General features: G+C 56.0%; 1 protein-coding gene and 1 long non-coding RNA gene across 4 annotated transcripts in view; both read left to right on the plus strand.

Moving 5' to 3' along the window:
* Nucleotides 1-21,193, plus strand: part of EIPR1 (EARP complex and GARP complex interacting protein 1) — a 123,921-nt gene that overhangs the window by 22,327 nt on the left and 80,401 nt on the right. For 2 of the 3 annotated variants that reach the window (XM_045447863.1, XM_045447864.1), the window contains one exon: nucleotides 3,315-3,447. The exons of the other annotated variant lie outside the window; for it this stretch is intronic. In XM_045447863.1, the coding sequence (XP_045303819.1) occupies nucleotides 3,315-3,447 (133 nt within the window). The remainder of the gene's footprint in view (nucleotides 1-3,314; nucleotides 3,448-21,193) is intronic. 3 annotated transcript variants of the gene reach the window in all.
* Nucleotides 5,548-21,057, plus strand: LOC123581679. Its single transcript, XR_006703926.1, has 3 exons — nucleotides 5,548-7,884; nucleotides 8,926-8,930; nucleotides 20,643-21,057. It is a non-coding gene; the product is annotated as an uncharacterized LOC123581679 (long non-coding RNA).

The following is a 21,193-nucleotide window of genomic DNA, read 5'->3' on the forward strand; positions in this document are numbered from 1 at the left end:
CACATGTGACTTTTATATAATTGCATGCCATTTTCTCTTCTGCTTATAACATTTAATGCTTTCATAACATTTTTGGTATTTATAATTGCTCTTTATCATGACTAAAAAAAAATTTTTTTAAATGTTTATTTTTGAGAGAGAGAGACAGAACTCGAGTGGGGGGGGGGTGCAGAGAGAGAGGGAGACACAGAATCCGAAGCAGGCTCCAGGCTCCGAGCTGTGAGCACTGAGCCCGGTGCGGGGCTCGAATTCATGAGCTGTGAGATCATGACCGGAGCCGAAGTCGGACGCTCAACGGACTGGGCCCCCCAGGCACCCCATTTATCATGTTAAAGCTACATGATGCTCCATAATTTTTGTTGTTCATTTATTCTTTGAGATAGAGTTCAAGAAATCAAATTATTTCAATTTCAACATTTGTATAGTTCCTATTAACATTTTGTAATACATCTTTTGAAAGAATTCTTCAGATGTACGACATGTATTGATTTTCCCATAGCCTTGCCGGTATGGGTCGTCACCACTCAGTTGGCATCACGGAATTCTTACCTCAAAATTTTTAAGTCATCAGATACAGGGGCGACTGGGGGGCTCAGTCGGTTAAGCACTCGACTTCAGCTGAGGTCATGATCTATGAGTTTGTGAGTTCGAGCCCCAAATGGGGCTCTGTGCTTACAGTTCAGAGCCTGGAGCCTGCCTCGGATTCTGTGTCTCCCTCCCTGTCTCTCTGCCCCTCCCCCACTGGAGCTTTCTCTCCCTCAAACCAATACATAAACTTGAAAAAAGTAAGTCATTGGATACACTAATGAACTTTTCTCCCTTTAGAATTTTGTGCCTCTACTCACTTTGGAGGACTCGTCTGTAAGGTGTAGCATTACAGCTGGATGCCTCTTGCCACTTGGGCACACCCCCCCCCCCCCCCACCCTGTACCCACGGGACCGCCACCGACATCTTCTCCAGTGCCCACAGCCCGTTTTGTGAATACGCCACCATTTCCGTGCCCCCTTCTGGGCACGGACATCTGGGCTGTGTCCCGTTGTTGGCTCTCGTGAGTGAGGCCCCGGTGGGCACTCTGGTGGGTGTCTTTTGTCTGGGTGTCTGTGGGGCGCAGACCGAGCCGTAGGCTACCGGGTCGTGGGCCACATACGTGTTCAACTTTACTAAGTGCTGCCCGAGATTTTTCTCAGTAATGACTTAATTAATAAGTATCAATAGCTTTTTTTTTTTTTTTTTCAACGTTTATTTATTTTTGGGACAGAGAGAGACAGAGCATGAACGGGGGAGGGGCAGAGAGAGAGGGAGACACAGAATCGGAAACAGGCTCCAGGCTCTGAGCCATCAGCCCAGAGCCTGATGCGGGGCTCGAACTCACTCACGAACCGCGAGATCGTGACCTGGCTGAAGTCGGACGCTTAACCGACTGCGCCACCCAGGCGCCCCTCAATAGCTTTTTAAATGTGTAACATATCCACAGAGGGAGAAGATGTTTATAGGTAAAATTCCCTCACATGTGGAAAGGAGAAAGTACAATAAACCTTCGCTTTTAAAAAAAGTGGCACATTGGGGTGCCCGGGTGGCTCAGTCAGTTAAGCGTCTGACCTTGGCTCAGGTCCTGATCTCGCGGTTTGTGGATTCGAGCCCCGCATTCGACTCTGTGCTGACGGCTGGGAGCCTGGAGCCTGCTTCAGATTCTGTGTCTCCCTCTCTCCCTGCCCCTCCCCTGCTTATGCTCTGTCTCCCTGTCTCTCAAAAATAAACATTAAAAAAAAAAAAAGTGACACATCATAGTGGCCCCACATGTAACACACATATAATCTGTAAATTTTGAGCCCACCATGAAAACTGCACTGTGCTGAGTGCAGGAGAAACTTACTGAAAGTAGTTTTAAACATAAAAAAAAGCAGGACTGATTTTTAAGCTCTTCCCCCGGAAGAGGGGGGCAGGTCGAGCAGGCACTGGCTTCACTGTGCCAGGCTGGGCATGGCTTTGGTTTCCCACGATCCTCTGTCCTCTGTGTGCATGTGAGAAACTGAGGCACGGGGTCCCACTGGCTTGTGGTGTCGGTGGTGGGATTTGAATTCTGAGTCCGGAGCTGTCCCTCAGGGCGACTGGAAGCCACGACGGACAGAGCGAGGCTCTCTGGAACAAGTACAGAGTGTGGAGGCTTCTGGATGTCATGGAAACATTTCTTAAAACAGCGTTTAATGTTTGTTCTGATTGCAAAGTAACACATATTCATCACACACAAAACAAGTTAAACACACAAACAAACTGCAAAGAAGGAAGGGAACACCTGCCATTATCCCCCACCCAGGGGTAGCTGCTCTCCTCCTGGTTCTTTGCTGGTTTGGGCGTGCTTGCTGTTTAAACAAAAACGGCACGTAGCACGCACACGGTTCTTGGTTCGTTCTTTCCCCTTAACCGTATGTCACGGACCCTTTTCCGTGGCACTAAATAGTCCTTTGTAGCATGCTGAATGGCTCCACGGTATTACGTTACAGTCAGATACTACAATTTATGTGAACAATTCCCTTTCGCCAGACATCAGGCGACTTACAATTTTTCATCGTGACGATGCCACAGTGAGCGCGCCTGGACGCAAATCTTCATGAAGACCCATGAATATCTTCTTCATGTAAATTTATTTTTCAAACAAATGTTTTATTTTTCTCATTGACATGGGTACTGATAAAAGTGTGAATGTGAAAATCCTTTTATTCCTCTAAAATTTATCCAGAAAAGCACGGAGGTAGCAGACTTAACTTTTCGTGGCTAAAATGTAATACTCTCATGTGTATATTTCGTGTGATTGTTACGGCTGTTGGACTCCTTTGTGGGACGTGTAAGGTGTGCTAACGTGTCACGCCATCTCGCCCTTCCCCCCCCCCCCGTGGCTGCCCCCTTGGGCGTGAGCACGGTGTGGGCGTCTCAGCTCCGCCCAGGCAGTGGCTCCCTGTGCCCCGTCCCCTCCACTAAGCCGCGTGCAGGGTTCGAGGCTCATTTGCGGAACCCCTGACAGCTCTGGGCCTGATGCTGGCCAGCTGAGCCACTTGGGGACAGGGCTTTAGGTGTCTTGTTTCTTTAGGACTGGAAGTGATGGGGCAGTGTTACGTAGCTTGCAATCTTAAAAATCCTCTGCAGGCGTTTCAGACTTGTCTTTCGAACAAGCACAGTCAGCAGTGCTCCCAGAAGTGTGTGCTCCCAGTGTGGTAAGAACAGCTGCAGGGGTAAAGCTGCATTTGATTAGTTGGAACCGCTGTGTTCGGTCAAGGGACAGGGGAGGTGCTGATGTGCTCCTTTATTATACTTGCAGATCCACATCATCGATTTTGATGACGAAAATAACATTATCAATAAGAACGTCCTCCTCCATCAAGTGGGTGAGATCTGGCACATCAGTGCCAGTCCTGCGGACAAAGGTGTGCTGGCCACCTGCTACAATAAACGTGAGTATTCTCAGGCAGCTCCACGCATCCGCGAGCTGGGCCTCACGTCGCTCGGGGATCAGTGCGCGGTTTACAAGATGTGATGATCGGTCAGGGTGCTGCGCTCACAGAGAAGTTGTGTTTCTGCAGGTGGATGCTTGCCGCGGTTAATAGGACCCAGAATCCCGGCTCGTCCCGGCACTCTGACCCCTCGGGGCTGGGCAGGGACGTGCGGGGGGGGGTCCTCGAGGGGCGGAGGTCGGTGTGCTCCTAAGTTAGTTAACTGTGCTGCTCACAAAGGGCAGCTGGTTTGTGCCTCGTTGCCCGCGTGCGATGCCCGTTAAAGGGTGAGGAGAGGGCAGGACGGTCGTCTTCAGTGACGCCTTCCCTACGCACAGCACACACGCGTGTTGGGTGTCCATGCTCCTCGACCAGCTTCCGCCCGGTCTGCTGTTTGCCGCTCCCGTCTCTGGGACCTTCGACGTCTGTGTCCATCCAGACGTCTGTGACGCCCAGCCGGCCACGCGTCGTCTCCATTGTCCGTTCTGTCACTGTCAGTAAGTGGTGTTCAGATTCCGGCTTTGGGGAAGAAGCTCACGTTCCGTGTTTCTCTGTAAGCCAGAATAAGGGGTGCTCCATGCTGTGTATGCTCTAGACCGCTTCCCTCGCTCACGCAGCGTGCTGGGTACTCGTGAGCGCCCCACGGTCTCGTGCCCCACACTCTGTCTCCTTCTTCCTTCCTTCCCCAGCCGCGGATGTTAGTGTGTGGGGCTGACTTCTTCCGTCACCAGCCAGGCTCCCGGGACGCCCCGCTTCCAGAAACCTCTGCTTAGATTGTCTGTTCCCACGGGTTCTCCGTAGGGGTCTTTCTGTGTGACTTCACTTGCACCTGTGTTTAACACTTCTTTTCTTCGCGGCAAAAAAGTTGCTTTCTGAAAGGTCTTTTCCCCCTGAGCCCCTTGCGTTCTTTATCTCTTACTCTTAGCTTGGACTTGCCTCGTTCCGCCGAGAGCAGCCGCCCAGAGCCCACTCCGACCTTGCCTCCTCCCCCGTCCTCAGTGTTGGGCTGGGGCCCCCTTCTTGTTCCCGTATCTCAGGCCAAAGTCATCGTGTCAGCCGGCTGTCATAGCCGGAGTCCTCCCGGAGCGCATTTGGGATGTACTTACGTCCACGCCCCCATGCCCCAGCGCATTTGGTGTTCACGGTCAGAGTGCGTTCTCTGTGACGGCCCGGTGCTGTTCCATGTAAGGCCCGCTGTCCCTGCACATAGCTGCAGGTCCGTTGTCCCCCTGCCACCCGGTATTGTGCCTCTGCCTCCACCCGCCCTCACGGAGCACCCTGCCTTGGTTGGAGATCGCTAGAAGTTTCTGCGAGTGAAAACAGAGGTGGTCCTCTTCAAGAAAAGTGACTTTCAAACCAACTTTCAAAAGGGGACCAGTTCCCCTTCTGATTAACTTAAGCTCAGCTGACCTTGATTTTACCGCCCGAGCCCCGTTGCCCCTGCTGTCAGACGCAGCAGGGTTGCGGGAGTGCTGTCCTGGCACCTGCACCTTACGCTGTCCCTTCGAAGCAGGGCGTTGATCTTGCCTGCGCTCGTGGGCAGCCGGCTGCAAAAACGTGTCCCACTGTGGTGGCCGTCACGCACCCCTGGCGTATGTGAGCAGTGCCTGCCGCCCCAGGGGCCACGACCCTCTCCTGGGCAGAGCACGGTTGTCACCTCAGACCCTCGGCCACGACGGCCCCTGCCCGGGGCACGGGCACCAGTGCAGGGTCAGCTCTGGGCGTGCGTGTGGCTTCTGGGTGTAATCTGCTGTCGGGTCAGCGCCTGAGCCACGTTCCCCTCCATCTGTGGCCTGTGGAGCTGTGACGTCATCTGCCCGTCCCAGGGCACTGGGACAGGTGTGGGGTAACAGCTGTTGACGTTTTGTCCACACGGGAGGGTGGGGGCTCAAAGCAGCCGCTGGCCACCGCTGTTCCTAAAGGCAGACGCCACTGGAGGGTCCGGGGTGGGTTCAGCCCGGTGCCCCGTCCGTCTCTGCCCCACAGGCTCTTGGGCCTGCGCCCCGGCTGTCCTCGCGGCTTGGTAGAGCCGCGGGCGCGTGGGCCGGGGACCAGCGCCAGCCCATCAAGCCGTGTGCACAGGCCGCCCTGAGACGGTCCCTTCTCTGCCAGGGACCCGCAGGGGTGGCAGGAGCCCGCACCCTGTCCTTGCGCCCTCCAGCCTCCTGAACGGACCCCTCCTGTCCCCGTGCTCTGGCCTGTTGTCCTCTGGACGTGGCGAGCGTGGGGCGACCCACCCGAGCCCTTTGCTGCGCTTTCCTGACAGCGAGACTCGTGAGGTTAGCCACCGCTCCTCCTGGAGGGGCCGAGTGCTCACGGCCACCGATCGGGCTTCCTTTGTGCTACTGTGGCCGCCCTCCCTCGGTTCCTTCTCTCCCCTTCCAGAGTCAGCAGCAAGACACAGGCCGGGCTGCCGTGCGCTCCCGGGGCTCTGGCACGCACAGCCCGCCATGCCGCTTCCGTGTCTGCCGCGGCGGCACTGGGTTTCTGCTGCCTCGTGACGAGGCCCCTCCGTCCTCTTTCCAGAACGTTCCCCGTCTGGGCCTCTGCTGGCAGCGTCTCGTGTGTGCCTGTGTCCTCTAGCAGGCTGTGCAGGGCAGTCTGTCCTCCTCCCCAGGATTCTGGCAGCCTGCACTTATGTCCCCGGGCCCCTGTGGTTTTGTGTGCTGCACAGGAAGGTGCCACGGACACGGCATGTCGTCCCCTGCACCGTCCCCATGGTCGCGAGGCGGCTCGGCCTCGCTGGTTCTCTGTCGGGGCCTCAGGCCTGCGCCCCGGGTGTCGGGTCCACTTCCTGGCAGAACTGGGTCCCGGGTCCCGGGTGTAGACGGGAGCTGGCCGTCAGCCGGGCTGTGAGCAGCTGTCGGGTTAAGCCCCAGGTTGGTGGTGGCCTCGCCCTGGCTGTCCGTGGGCGGGGGCGGGGCGCTTTGCGGTCGGGGCCTCGGGAAGCCCGGCCTGCTCTGCCGCGGCTCCGTGCTGGCGGCCAGCCCCTCCGTGCCGTGCTTGTCTCATCCGTCAGCCTCTCTGGGAAGAAAGACCCGTTTCTCGTGGCGTTCGTGGCCCAGTCCTGGGAGCTCAGCTGTCTCCTGCCACAGGCAGGTCTCCGAGGTTTCGGTCCTGCGGGGCACGCTCATTGCCATCGAGAAATGCCGCGAACGCTCTCCGGCTCTCCCTCCCCTCCTCCCCGCGCGGCCCCAGCCCCTCGAGCTCCGAAGCCCTTCGTGGCTCCCACCTGATCCGCACCGCTCGTCCGCGCACGTCCCGCGCCTGGCATGAGGCCCAGACGGCTCCCGTCCGACGCCTCCGGAACGGCTCAGTCAGGGTGGATGCTCGCCCTGCGGGCTTCGTGCCCGGCGCAGGCTGCAGAGCGAGTGCCCGTGCGCGTGCTTGCACGTGGACACGCGTGGGCCGGGCTCCGCTCTGAGCTCCCCACCGGTCGTGAGGCTTCCGCACCGCCGCGCGTCACGCGTGGCTCAGGCCCGGGGTGACCCAGACTTGGGTTAAAGGCTGCAACCACACCGTGCCCTTTGACCTCCAGCGATGCCGGTCTCGTATCGTGCTGCCCCCCCCCCCCTTAGCGTCTGGGCTGGTCGGGGGCTCTGTGCAGGTGTCACCACGTGTCCCGGTCGTGGTCGTCTTCCGGCTCGTGGGTGTCAACACCGCAGAGACCCACCTGCCCTTCGCTGCCCCTCACGCGCATGTCCGCGCCCTGCTTCGTTCCTCTTTCTGTTCCCATCGGTCTCCGCAACATTCCGGGCAGCGGGAGCGTCTTTCAATCGAGAGACCGCGGGCCTCCGAGCCGTGTCCCCAGGCCCTGAGTCTTGCCGCCAGTGGAGGGGCCGCTGAGGGCAGAGAGCGGGAGGGAGGGCCGACGGGCAGAGGTGGCGCGGGTCCCAGAGCCGGGGGGACCTGTTTCTAGCAGAGAATTGTCCCGGTTTAAAGCTGTTGTCTGCGTCCCTTTCACTCGTGTCCCGAAACTCTTCCCCGCGGATCTTACTGGGCGGAGGAGGAAGGGACCAGGCAAAAGTGGGCTCGTGTGCGGCGTCAGGAAACGGAACCCACGTGGCCCGGTGTCCTCTCCTGCAGCATCTGGGCATCGCGTTTGTCGTGAACAACTGTGCCTAAATTACATGCACGTGGTGCGGCGTGCGAACTGCCTCTCGAATTGGTGGAAGTCTGCACTGTGGTAGAACTCCTGTGTGCGTGCACACACACACGCGCACACACACACACACACACACACACACACACACACACACACACACTCACACACATTGGGACATCACAATGGCCTTGTCAGTGAAAGTGCGGAATTGGATTGACTCGCAGCTCATTTGAAAACATGCAGACTAGGACCTTCTCTGCGTACCTTGTCTCGTGCTTCCCAGGAGCGGTGCCGTACAGCCCGAGTAGCCACCACCTGCAGGCAGAAGCCTCTAGAGTTACACTCTCTTCACGCTGTGCAAGCAAATGACCGTGGACTGGCTGTAGGCTAACGTGATGTAAATACTCCTGCTTGTCTGCTTCCGGACGCCACACCCGCCCGTGCTGGCTTCCGTAGGAGCAAGCGAGGGGCGTGGACTGTCACGGACTGTCCCTAGGGAGCTGTGGTTGCCGCCGATGTGATGGTGGCCCTCACCCGGGACAGTTGGGGAGCCGTGTCCTCGGGGTGTGGGTGGTGGGGGCACACTTGCATGACAGTGAGCTCTTCTGGGTCTTTCTCTGTTTTTCTGGGAGCAAAACGCCAGCTTCCGTTGCTGATAGTTTCACAGGGAGGATGTGTCAGCATGGGGGACAGCTTTCCACGTGTGCACGGCCAGGGCACGTGGGAGGAGGGAGGTTGTACTGCAGAGCCCGGACGGTAGGTGTGGGGCCCCCTCGGGGGACAGCGGGCCACACTGCAGACGAGGACCGCCTTCAGTCCTCCCCCCGACGCTCACCCCGGAGGGGCGGTGTTGCCGTGGCCTGGAGCGTCCTGGTCACACGGGGACAACACTCGGGATGTATCTTCCTCGCGGCGCTCTGCCTTTGGCGCTGTGGGTCCTCCCTTGACCTCTTTCCCCTCCTGGCTGCACTTGACAACATGCTTCCGTGAGAGCACGAGCCCCGTGCGCGTCCTGACTCCTGCCTCAGAGTCCCGCTCTCACTCACGTGCTCAAGGGTTCCTTGAGAAGGAGCGCCTGCGCTGCCTAGAAGCTGAGCACGCAGCTTGTTTAAGACACTGACTTCAGGGGCACCTGGGGGGCTCAGCCGACTTCGGCTCAGGTCACGATCTCACGGTTTGTGGGTCCGAGCCCCGAGCTGGGCTCTGTGCTGACAGCTCGGAGCCTGGAGCCTGCTTTGGATTCCTGTCTCCCTGATCCTCTGCCACTCAGGCTCTGTCTGTCTGTCTCTCTCAAAAATAAAGAAACACAAAAAACTAAAAAAAAAAAAAAAAAGAGACAGTGACTTTGCTGCATTCCTTTCCTTGTTTTCTCAGTGAGTGTGTGTACTTTTTGTGTGTCCCCTTACACTGGGGGGCGTGTGTGTGCACGCCAGGGTCCCTCCTTGGGCAGCAGGGGGCACCAGCGTCCTCCTGTCACTCCGGTTCTCCCCCACCCCCCCACCCCCCGCCCCGGGTCCCGGTTGGCTGCGTCCTCAGCCGATTTACAAGCTTCCCTGCACTTTGCAGACGGTGTTCTAGATACCGTCACAGATACGAAGACCTTGCTCGAAAAGCACGTGGCAGAATCGGGCTCCCTGCCAGCATCTCACTGAGGTGCCCCAGGTGGTCGGGTGTTCTTACCCGGGCCGGTACTGAGCTCAGTTCCCTGATCCCTGACCCCTGACCCCCGACCCCAGGCTGCCAGAGGGACTCTCTCAGCCCTCAAGGCCCTGGATGCAGCAGGGAGCAGGGCCAGACCCCAGGTGCTGGGGGACCTGTGTCAGTGGGCAGTGGGGACCCAGGTGCAAGTGCCCTTTGGAGGGGGCATCTCGGCATGCCCCCCCAGTGTCCCCCCCCGAGCCTCTGCCTTCCCATGCTTCACTTGCCTGTGCTCTCCCTCCCTCCCACACATCCTGAGCTCCCGCTTACCCTTGGAAACGCCTCCTCACGAAAGCTCCCTCCTCCCACCACCCCACCCTCCAGCTGGGCCCACGGCTCAGCGGGGCCAGCACGACGGTGCGGATGGCTGTGAGGCTGGAGCAGTCCGGCTGAGGACAGTGTCCTCTGGAAGAATCTCTGAAGCCTCCTCGAAGAGTCAGTGTAAACCCTTGGAAATAGATGCTGTCTCCACTTTGGCTTGGCTGCACCTTCGGGAGGCGGAGAAGCTGGAAATGGTTCCAAGAGCGGTGACTCATGAGCTCACGTGCGTGTGGTCCCCCCGTCAGCACGTCAGCGGGGCTGTTTACGGTCTCTGAGCCTCTGTTTCCTCATCCGTAGAACGGGGAGAGTTGCTCCTTCCTCGACTCCACGGAGCTGTTGGCACTCACAGGATGTACCTGGACTGCCCTGAGAATTGCAGTGTCTGTGATGGTGTCATTACGGAACTTGTCAACGTTGTTCTGTCTTGCTCTGGCCCTGGTGCTGTTCGTCTAGTTTTCTTTCATGTTCAGGCCTTGACTCGGGATCTGGGGAGAGTGTGCAGACTGATCCCTGCTGTGTGCTAATGCCTGGCACGTTCTCTGTGCCGAGCACCACGCTGAGCTCTCTCCTGGATCGTTTCTAACCCCCCGCAAGACGAGAGGCGCCTTCTGTCCCTGTCCCCATGTCACAGATGAGAAAACAGACTTATAGAGGTCACCTGACCAACCCTGGTGGACCGGGGGTGGGCGCCGTGCCCTGTGCCTGGGCGTTGCCCCTGCAGATCGCAGACCTTCCTGCCACACCTGTCCTGCCTCTAAGGGTGAATGTCAGCACACTCTTCGCAGGGAGAAAAGTGTTTCTAGCAAAGGCTGGTCCCCTTCTATTTCGGGAAGCCTGAGCACAGGGAGACTTGGCTCAGTGTCACGTTCAGAGGGCCAGTGCGCCGAGGCACGAAGGCCTGAATTCGGCATGAGGACGGTGTTGGGCACGGCCCTTCAGGTGACACGGCCCAGGAAGAGCCCAGGCACCCCGTGGGCGTTGGCTCTGCGATGGGCTTCCTGAGACGCAGGGGCTGCTGGGGTCCTTTCTCCCCCTTGAGGCTAATCAGAGACTGCTCGGGGATCGGGCCCTGGGCCCCACTGACCGGGGGGGCGTTTCTCCGGCCCCACAATTTCCATTCCAGGCTTCCCGGCATGCCCGTGTGGAATCCTTGCAGCGACGGGATGAGAGTGTATCATTCTGAGAGATTATCTGGGGTCTTCGGTGGCTAGGGAGTTTTAGTAGAAAGGAGCCGTGGTGTGATTTAGCTTCTCTGCTAGCGTCTGAATTCCCAGAGTCAGAGGTTATGTAGGATTCATTGTTCCTGCATGTTGGTGACGTCTGCTACTTACAGATTGGGTATGGGGACTGTGAGCGCCTGCGTTTAAACTAATGAAAATCATTGTAGCCACGCTGTCCCTGCATCGTCAGCAGCCCCTACGGTAACAGGCTGTGGCACGGATCACTTCCTGGGTGTCACTTGTTTTGGGCCCTGGATTCTGGCTCCGGGTGGCACCTCCCACTGTTGCAGACAGCCTGTCTGTTAAGTTGGAGTTCGATGCCCAGAAGGGCTTAGATGCTCCTAGTTTGTCCCGAGGTCACAAATCCATTTAGGAGGGGTTTCCAGTTGTGGACATGTGTTCTCACTCCGGATTTTAAAATTATCGTGAATGATTGATTGAATTTCTGTTGCGCTTGAGACGTGGCGCTGAAAGTTGAGGACGGAAAGACGAGAGTCCGGGTACCAGGCTCTAGAGCCGTGGCCCACGGGGCAGACGCGGAGGCAGTGCTGACGTGGCCTGTTCGGTTAGCGTGCTTCCGAAACCGAGTCAGGATCCCTTCCACGTGTGCACAGTCTGAGCTCTGTGCAGGCCCCGAGGCCGTGGCACCGCGGAGAGCAGGAGGGGAATGAGGAGTGGGCCGGGCCTCACCCTGATGTGGGCCACTCTGGGGTCGGGTGTTGGGACACCCCTCGCGGTTTGGGCACTCTGGATAACTGCCTGTGAGGACACTTTGTTTTTAACAGGAACCGGTGTCCTTTGGGCGTGGATGGGGACTCTACGAGACAGGGCCCATATGTCTGTGGGCTTGGTTGAGATTTTCACCCCCGAGAAGTAAACTGAGGCTGGCTTCTGTTCCTTCTGTTCCTCACGGGGGAGCCTGGTGGGCGGTGTCCTCAGCCTGCCTGGTTCCAGGTGTGTCACCTTCCCCGTTGTCTGGAACGAGGACGCTGCACTGGTCAATTCCTGGGGCTCTCCTGAGCCTCCAGCCGAGGGCTTTCTGGAAGCCGTGGACCAGGATGCCATGGCTTCTGTTGAAAGCTGCCATTTACCAGTTATCTTATCTCTGCGTCGAATTAGAAAATTGCGTTTTTGAGTTTAAATGGCTATTTTATGAAAATAAACTCAGGGAGGAAGTAGGTTTTCCTTGGGGAAGAATTCTTTTAAGGCCTCTCCGTGGGAGACCATAATTTTGAGATGACGGCTGAGACCCTGGAGGAGCGGGGCACACGAGAGGCCGGGGCGGAATCACCGAGATCGCCGTCAGGCGGTGCGCCAGCTGAGGAGAGGAGCCGGGAGGCGCCCTGCACCCCAGATCCTGTCATTTCCGCGGCACACGGGCTGCACACGGGCTGCACACGGGCTGTCGGTCTCCGGCGAGAGCTTACTCTGTCTTGTGCGTGGACGGGGTGGAGCGCTTCTTCCCAAGCGCGCGGTGAGCACAGGTGAGAGGTGTTCTCGTGGTCCCGGTGCGGAGAAGCAGAAAGGAAAGAAGTTGGGGATGGTCACAAGAGACCGCCCCTGGGGAGCCCCTCCAGGGAGCCCCTCGGGGCTGGGGACCGGCCGGCTTCGTCCCGCGGCGGGCTCGTTGAGAGCCCGCGTCCGCGCAGGTGTCATACGGACGAGCACCCGTCTTTCGTCTTCACGCCGTACCAAGTAAAGCGTGTTTTGAAATGAAGTTCTGTGTTCCATTTTAGCACTTGAACGTTCTGTGGGCTCCCGTTCTTCTGTGACTGACGAGAATAGAGTCGCTGGACCTCTCTTTGCTGGAATAGCTGTGCGCTAACCGAGGTGTCAGCTGCTGATTTCATGCTGGAGGCGGAAGCCCAGATGGGCTCGCAGTTGAGTGCGTGCGCCTGGTGTGTGCGCGCGCGTGTGCGTTCCCTGTGCGCCGCGTGTACTGGGGGTATCGGCTGTGTGCGTGCTGTGCAGATGGAGCGTGCTGTGTGTGTGGTATGTGTGCTGCGAGCTGTGCGTGCCCGGTGTGTGTTGAGGGTATATGGTGTGCGTGTGCCGAATGTGTTGAGAGTATGTGGAGTGTGGGAAGAGTGTTCATGCTGTGTGCCTGGAGTGTGTGTGCTAACTGTGGGCAGTACGTGCTGTGCATGTAGCTTGTGGAGAGTGTGTGCTGTGAGTGCCGTGTGTGTGTGTGCAGAGTGTGTGGAGAATGTGCTGTGTGTGTGCAGAGTGTGTGTGTGCAGAGTGCTGTGTGTACAGAGAACGTGCGGAGAGTGCGCGTAGAGCGTGGGCGGAGCGGGAGGCCCCGCCCAGAGACTTGCATCAGGCCGGCTCCCCTTGTGGTTGGGGTACGTGGGCCGCGGGGTCATTACTTGGCTTTTACCCTCACCGTCCCCATGTAAACATGTGGGCACAGGATGGTGAGGACGATGGTGATGAGGACGTTGACCATTTAGTGTTTAGGTACCAGGCCGGGGCTGAGTGCATTATGTAGATTATCTAGTTTTTAAGTTTACTTTAAAATGTTTTCCCTGCTTTTCTTTTTGGATATGATGGACGTGTAACACTGTATTAAAGTGCGCTTGGGTGCACGTATTGTGCAGGGATCCCCACGGTCCCCACGGTAAGTCTGCTCGGCACCGTCACTACACGCAGTGACACACGCGCTTTGTTTTGTGTCTTGTGATGAGATCGTCCAAGATCTACTCTCTTAGCAGCTGGGGAGTGCGCACTAGAGTGTCGTCAACTAGTCCCTCACTGTGCGCCCACCCCCGGGACTGACTTACTCATTACTGGAGTTGGTCCTTTTGACCGCCTTCACCGGGCTCCGCGCCCCACCTCTCCCTGCCTGTAGCAACCAGTCTGTTCTCCGCACCCATGAGCTAGTTTCTTTATTTTTAAGATTCCACGGTAAGTGAGATCGTACGGTGTTTGCTCTTCTCCGTCTGCCTCATTTCACTTTCTGTATAATGCTCTCAGGGTCCATCCACGTTGTCACACGTGGTGGAATCATATTTCCTTGTATGTGGTGTGTGTGTACATGTTCAGTGACACTTTGGATCGCGAGTAACTTGTTCTGTGAGCGTTCTGCAAGACGAGCAAACATTTCTAATACATTTTAATCCAATAAACGAAAGGTGTCTTGCAATACGAGTGGTACGTGACGTGGAATGTCACATGATCACAACTGAGCCAATGGTTCTCTCTCTCTCTCTCTCTCTCTCTCTCTCTTTCTCTCTCTCTCTCTCCCTATCTCTGTCTCTGTCTCCCTCTGCGGGATTGGGGGTGATCGTCAATGCAATGTCACTTTTCTGCAAAATCCTCAGAAGGAGACAAAGGCAAGTGTCATTGGATAGGTTCATTGTTAAAGTTGCACAGAAAAAGATTCCATTGAACCAATAGAGAGCAGTGATTCTGTTAGTGATGGTGAAAGTCGTCCTTCACAGTAACCCTCCCTTCTCTTGTCTCCCTCGCACCAGCCACACAGGTTTTCCAGGTAAGTGCAGGTTGTTTTTCTTTGTATTTTGTATTATTTTGAGGAATCTTAAGCTATTGTAATAATTTTTATATGAATATTTTAGGGTTGTGGAATGAATCATCTGAGTTTCCACTATTTTTTATTGGGAAATTCACTTTGATATACAAGTGCTTTGGATTACAAACATGTTTCCAGAATGAATTATGCTCGCAAACCAAGGCTTTACTATATGTGTATACACACATACACACACACACGTAGATATACACATTGTGGTATACACACACATACGTAGATGTACATATACACATTGTGGTATACACACACATGTACATAGACATACGTATATACATTGTGGTATACACACATATGTAGATGTACATATACACATTGTGGTGTACGTACAAATATACATAGATGTGCATGTACACATTGGTATATGCACACATACATAGAGGTCTATATACATATTGTGTATACACACACGTATTTAGATACACATATACGTACACATATACATATGTGTATTGTATACATACATATACGTAGATGTACATATACATATTGTATATACACATATATACATAGATGTACATATACACATTGTGGTGTACACACACACATATAGATGTACGTATGCACATTGTGGTATACACACACATACGTAGATGTACATATGCACATTGTGGTATATACACACACGTATACGTAGATGTACATATTCACATTTTGGCATATACACACATGTAGATATACATATACATATTGTGGTATACACACATATGTAGATACACATATACACATTGTGGTCCACACACATATACATAGATGTACGTATACATATTGTGGTATACACACATACGTAGGTGTACATGTACACATTGTGGTATAAACACACGTATACGTAGATATACATAAACACATGTGGTACACACACATATACATAGATGTACATATACACATTGTGGTATACACACATATATGTAGATGTACACACACACATTGTGATATACACACATACATGTAGATGTACGTATGCACATTGTGATATACACACACATACGTAGATGTACATATACACATTGAAGTACACACGTACACACATATATGTAGATGTACATATTCACATTATGGCATATACACATGTGTAGATATACATATCGTGGTATACACACATACGTAGATACACATATACACATTGTGGTACACACATGTATACGTAGATGTACGTATACATATTGTGGTATACACACGTACGTAGGTGTACATGTACACATTGTGGTATAAACACACACATATACGTAGATATACATAAACACATTGTGGTACACACACATATACATAAATGTACATATACACATTGTGGTATACACACACACACACACACACACACACACTCACGTCACAGTCTCTATTCGTTCATCCATTGTTCATCCTTCCGTGGACACAGATTGTTTCCACGTCTGGGCTGTTGGAAGTCAAGCTGCAGTGAACATGTGGACAGCGGAGTATCCAGTTTATTCTTCTGTTGTTGTTCGCATATTCCCAGTGAGGAATTTGTTAATGTGATTTGCCAGGCTAGCAGCACCTGTTAGTAGTGGAACCAGGATTTGGATCTGTGCAGCTTGGTTCCAGAGTACCTGCCTTATAGGTTATTAGGCTTTAAGGTTGTTGTTTCTGGGGGAAGAGTTGTGTAAACATGCCCTGTTATAAAAGTGTTTACTTCTTGGTTTTGTCATGAAGGATAGAGATATCGTGGTCACCACTTTTGAGTGATGTGTGTGATCAAAGATCTCAAGCACAGGTCCCTTTGTCTCTTCAGAAATATAGTTCTATTTTATAGCCCCAGATATCTTGTAGCTAGGGTAGGTCCCAGCATCCTCACTTCTTTGGCATTATCCCTGTCGGCACAGGGTCCCTGACTGTAAGCAGGATGTCCTGTCCTTCCAGATTGGGGCTGCCACGCACTCGGACAGGTTTATCAGTGCAGTCTGACTTTGGACGCACTCTTGGGGATTCAGGTGACTGACTCTGTTACCAGAATCTGTTTTGGCTTATGACTTTTAAACAGCAGGTCAGCACATTCGGACTGTCAGGGTCCTCTGAGCATGGTTGAGTCCCTTAGATGTCTGGTCCTGGACAGTGAGGGCTTGAATGCTGAGGGTCCGGACAGCACGGGATGCCTTCATTGTTCTCACGCAGTCATCTTCTAGAAATGAGGCAGGATTCCAGAATGCAGGGCGTGTTTTAATTAGCTTCTTTATTTTTGAGATCCTGTGCTGAACTGTGTCTTACACTCCTGACTAACCTCTTTGGGTCCCATCTGCATCGTATCTCTGCCCTCATTGACTTTCTGTAGCACCTCCAAATTTAGCATCATCTGGAAATTTAATTAATGTGCTGTTTACTGCTCCTTCCAGATCGCTAATGAAGATGTTAAATAAGACTCGATCCCCAGAGCAGCCCGCTGGACACCTCCTTGCAGCTTAATGCCCCGTCATTTATCAGCACGCTTCGTTTATGTCCTTCCTCCGGGTTCCAAACCGCGAGGGGGTGCTTAGACAAAGCTCAGTTTGAATTCATTTTTCCAGTAAGACTGTACAAAATACTGTGCCACATTCCTGCCGCCACGCCAGATATGCGATCTGCTTTGTTCTTCCACAGGCTGGTGGTCTGCTCTCCGCCCTCCTTCTCACCTTCTCCCTGTGGCAGAGAGGGAGCGGTTAGCGGCCACGGGTGGCGAGGCCAGACCGACCTCTAGATCATTCCTGTCTGAAGGCGTCTGGCCGTATCTCAGTCTCCTTGGGTCACGGGGACAGACCGGCCTCCTGCTCCCTGTGTCCTCACGTGGTCGTCCCCTGTGTGTCTGTGTCTTTGTCTTCTCTTCCGCTGGATTAGAGCCCACCCAGATGACCTCACTTAACTTCAAGGCCGTGTCTCCAAATACATCACGTTCTCAGACACCGGGGTTAGGGCTGCACCCTGTGAATTTTGCGGGACCCAACTCAGCCTGTAACAGCTGTGGATTATTTGACTGATCCATTTACTTACACAGGAGGTTTGGGGAGAGGGTTTCATCTGGATTCGGTTCTCAGACCCAATGTTGGGTAACCTGTCCGGCCCTTACTGCGTTCCTGTCATTTCACGACGCGGTTCCTTGAAAAGGGCACAAGCTTCGCTTTTGTGTGTTTGAGTAAAGGCCAGACCTTGGAGGCCCGCCGCCTGTTGGGCTGAGGCATTTCACCTGCTCACTACTGAGACTGGAGTGGGATTGGACAGGTGTGGTCAGGAGGGACCCGGCAGGGGATTCGGCCTGGGGACAGTTCGGTAGGAGGTGTGGCCTTGGGTGTAGCACGCGGAGGCCTGGCTGAAATCTGTGCCCAGGAGGGTTAGCTCCTCTGTCCCATGCAGCCTGCTTTGTTGGAGGTCCCCGGGCAGGTGCCCGGGGCTCCGGGACAAAAACACGCTGCGCAGGCGCGAGGTGGTGGTGGGTGGCATGCGGCCAGGGCAGCCCAGGTGCAGGCACTGTGCCAGCAGCAGTTGGACAGCTGGGCTGGGGCGGTGACCACACCTGTGCTCTGTACCTGGAGAGAGCGGGACTTCCCAGGCCAAGGCTGGTGTCCTCCTCCCTCAGCCGGAGGGGGGCTGGGGGGGAGCAGCCACTCAAAGGGCAGGGTGGAGCGAGACGTGCAGGCCCCAGAGTCAGGGCGGGTCTCAGACCAGGCTGTGTTTTCAGAAGATGACCCTGGATCCGGAGGGGATGCCCGGGCCCGAGGGAGAGCCCTGCTGCTGTGCCTGTGCGTGTCGTTCTTGTCATTCTGTGGTCCCGTGACTCACCAGACATAAGATCACGCCAAGACAGTCTTACAAAAAGCTGCAAGTACTATGAAAGGAGAAAAACCTTCCCAGCAGCTTGTATCATTTCAGGGAGACGGGCCAGAGGAGGGTCTTTAAAATAAAAAACCAGAAGCGTACGCCCGAGATGGAGAATAAAGGGGAGAAGATGCGGCCTGGGGTTGGTAAATCATGATTCTTTACATCTGCCGTGTAGCTGGCGACTTGCTTGCCTTGGGACCCCGTGGCGGGCGGGTGAGTGGCAGCTGGTGTTACCGCAGCGGGAGTCAGTGTCGCACCCCGTGTTTGGGGCCGAGCATCCCACCAGGGCCGGGAGGCAGTTTTCCGCAGAGGAAGGTGGACCGTCAGGAAGACCGTCGATCACGGCAGCACGGGGTCCTCGGGAAATCAGAACAACGAGGAGCTGACAGCAGCGGGCTGGGTGATGCACGGCGGGCACGTTGGCCCTGCCCCTGCTCACAGGTGGCCCGGCTCTGCTCCGTGGTCGGTGCAGCCCTCCTGGGCCCCAGCGGCTCAGTATGGGGATGGCTCGAGCCGTCGCTGGGACTCCGTGGGCCTGGGAGTCGGGGGCGGCTGGGAGGCTCTGTGGCCCCTGCCGAGTGCGACCCCAGAGTCGGGGTGCGGGTCAGACGCATGTGCTGGCACAGCGTGTCCTAGCCTTGCCCCCTCCTCCACCCTCCCTGCTTCCCTCCTTTCCCTTCCCCTAGGCCCGGCTGGGCCTTCCTTTCTCATCCCAGAGCTTGTGATTCGAGTCCTAAACGCATCCCAAGCTGTGAGCTGTGTGACAAAGTCCAGTCTAGGCACCGGCTCTCGTCCTGGCCCTGGAGGTTATCAGCTCCGTGGCCTCGAGCCCTGACGTCCTTCTGTACCTGTCAGGCTGGGACGACGAGGACGGGATCTCGTGACTCTCGTGACATGCAGGCCCCCGCGTGCCATGTCTTCTGCTAGCTTCCCCGGACGGCCTTTCTGTGCGGGGCTCCCCGTCCGTGTGTGGGCTCCCTGTCCTGGGGATCCCTCCACACCGGATTCCGGCCCCTCAGCCCCCCGACTTCTGTAGTCTCGGGCCGCTTTTCAGGCCGGCCTCTCCACCTTCAACCTCCCGAGTTCCTGCGAGGGTCCTCCTGTCACGGGGGTGTCCTCCCGCAGGGGGCCCACCTCGTCCTCCGTGCCCAGCCCCTCCCTGCACCTGCACGGCACTGCCCCTGTGGGTGGAGCCTCGCCAGCTCGGTCACTCCACTCGTGGCTCAGCCAACTCCTGGTCCTGCGTCCGTGGGGCGGCGATCCGTGGTGAAACTGAGAGGGGCGCGTACGGCACCAGGAGGGCCGACAGAAAACATGCGACACCCCGTTAAACTTGAATTCCAGACACGTAGGGGTGATTTTTAGTGTGATTATGTCCCGTGCAAACTGTTTCTATACTTTCCAGTGTGGTAGCCCTGGTTGGAGGACACGCTCCGGACAGAAGCTCAGGCGCCGTGTGCCTGGGGGGGGAGGCCGGTCGGGCAGTGGTCTGTGGCTGTCAGAGTGGCAGGTGGGCCGGCAGCTGTACCCTTCAAGGGCTTTCTTCAGCCCGGGCCACCAGAAAGAACTCCCGGGGCTCCCAGAGTGCAGGTGTTGGGTGTCCCCAGCCATCCCCTGTCTCTGCCGGTGGCGGCCCTGCTGGGGACCGCGTCTCCCGGCCGGGCTGGTGCTTCTCACAGCCGCACCATTTAATTTGCACCTCTTGCCACCTGTCCCTCGGACGTGGCCGTGGCGGTCACGGTGCCTGTTTCCTGCTCTCCCGGGACAGCCTGCCGGTGCTCAGGTCTGCACGCCTGACTCCGGACGCCGTGGCCTGTGGAGCCGCAGCCGGCGCTTGGGCTCGGTGCCCGCCGTGGGGGGCTGCCCTGCTCCCACCCGGAGGGGCTCTGCAGAGGCCTGATGCCTAGATTTTGGTTCAGTTTTGCTTTGCATGGAAACGGTTTTGTGAAGGTGGTCACGTGCCTGCTTAACGATTCTGACTGCAGAGAAGGCTGTGCAGCAAAACGTCAATCTCCCCTCCACCCCTGACCATCAAGCCCCACGTTTTCCTGCCGGTGGCACCACTGTTACCCTCAGGGAGTTGAGTAACTCAGAGTCAGAGGTGGGGGGGGCTCATCCAGAAGGAAGCGGTGTCATCTCGAGTGGCCGTATTGTGGGGAAGAGCACGCAAGTTACTTGGAAAACCTGAAAAGGAAGATGTGTGTGAACGAGCCCTCCTCACTCCACCGGCACGTTCCGTACAGCCCTTGTTGGGTCTAGTACGCAGTCAGAAATGAGGCCCTCAGAGGCCCCGAGGCTCTGGTGAGACCAGGGGCCCGGCGGCTGGGGAAGGAGGGCGTGAGACCGCAGGGGGTCGGGAGGCCCCACTGCCCCTGGGGCTTCTCCACCATCTGTCCTGGACACTTGACGTGTTACCACTGGAGAGCCTGTCCTTGGAGCGTTGAGGCGAGTGGCCTTGCAGGCAGCTGTGCTGGAAAACTCAGAAGGAAAGAGACCTCAGTCCCTGTCCGGCCTGCGGAACTCGACGTGCTGGGGCCATCTCCCTCAGCGCCCTGGCAGGGCCGGCCGTCACCGAGTCCCTCGGGCAGGGAGAAGGGAGAGACAGGGTGTCCCCTCAGCCTGCCCAAGCCCCACTCATGCTGTTGTCCCACCGGCAGCTTTTGAGGGCCTCCTGTTGTAGGCCAGGTTGTGGTCATTGAGGACCTGAAGAGGAACGAGGCCTTCAGGGGGACTCCCGTCAGTAGGAGAGGGGGACCATGCGTGACCCAGTAACCGGCAGAGCAGGAAGGAAGTGACCGCCCAGGGCCCGACGGAGTTTTTTATAGTGTTCATTTATTTTTGAGAGAGAGACAGAGTGCAAGCCAGGGACGGGCAGAGAGAGAGGGAGACAGAGAGTCTGAGGCAGGCTCCAGGCTCTGAACTGTCAGCACAGAGCCCGACGCGGGGCTTGAACCCACAGACCGTGAGATCATGACCTGAGCCGAAGTCACACACCTAACCGACTGAGCCACC

The sequence above is a fragment of the Leopardus geoffroyi genome, chromosome A3, assembly GCF_018350155.1.
Source record: "Leopardus geoffroyi isolate Oge1 chromosome A3, O.geoffroyi_Oge1_pat1.0, whole genome shotgun sequence".
Classification (NCBI taxonomy): domain Eukaryota; kingdom Metazoa; phylum Chordata; class Mammalia; order Carnivora; family Felidae; genus Leopardus; species Leopardus geoffroyi.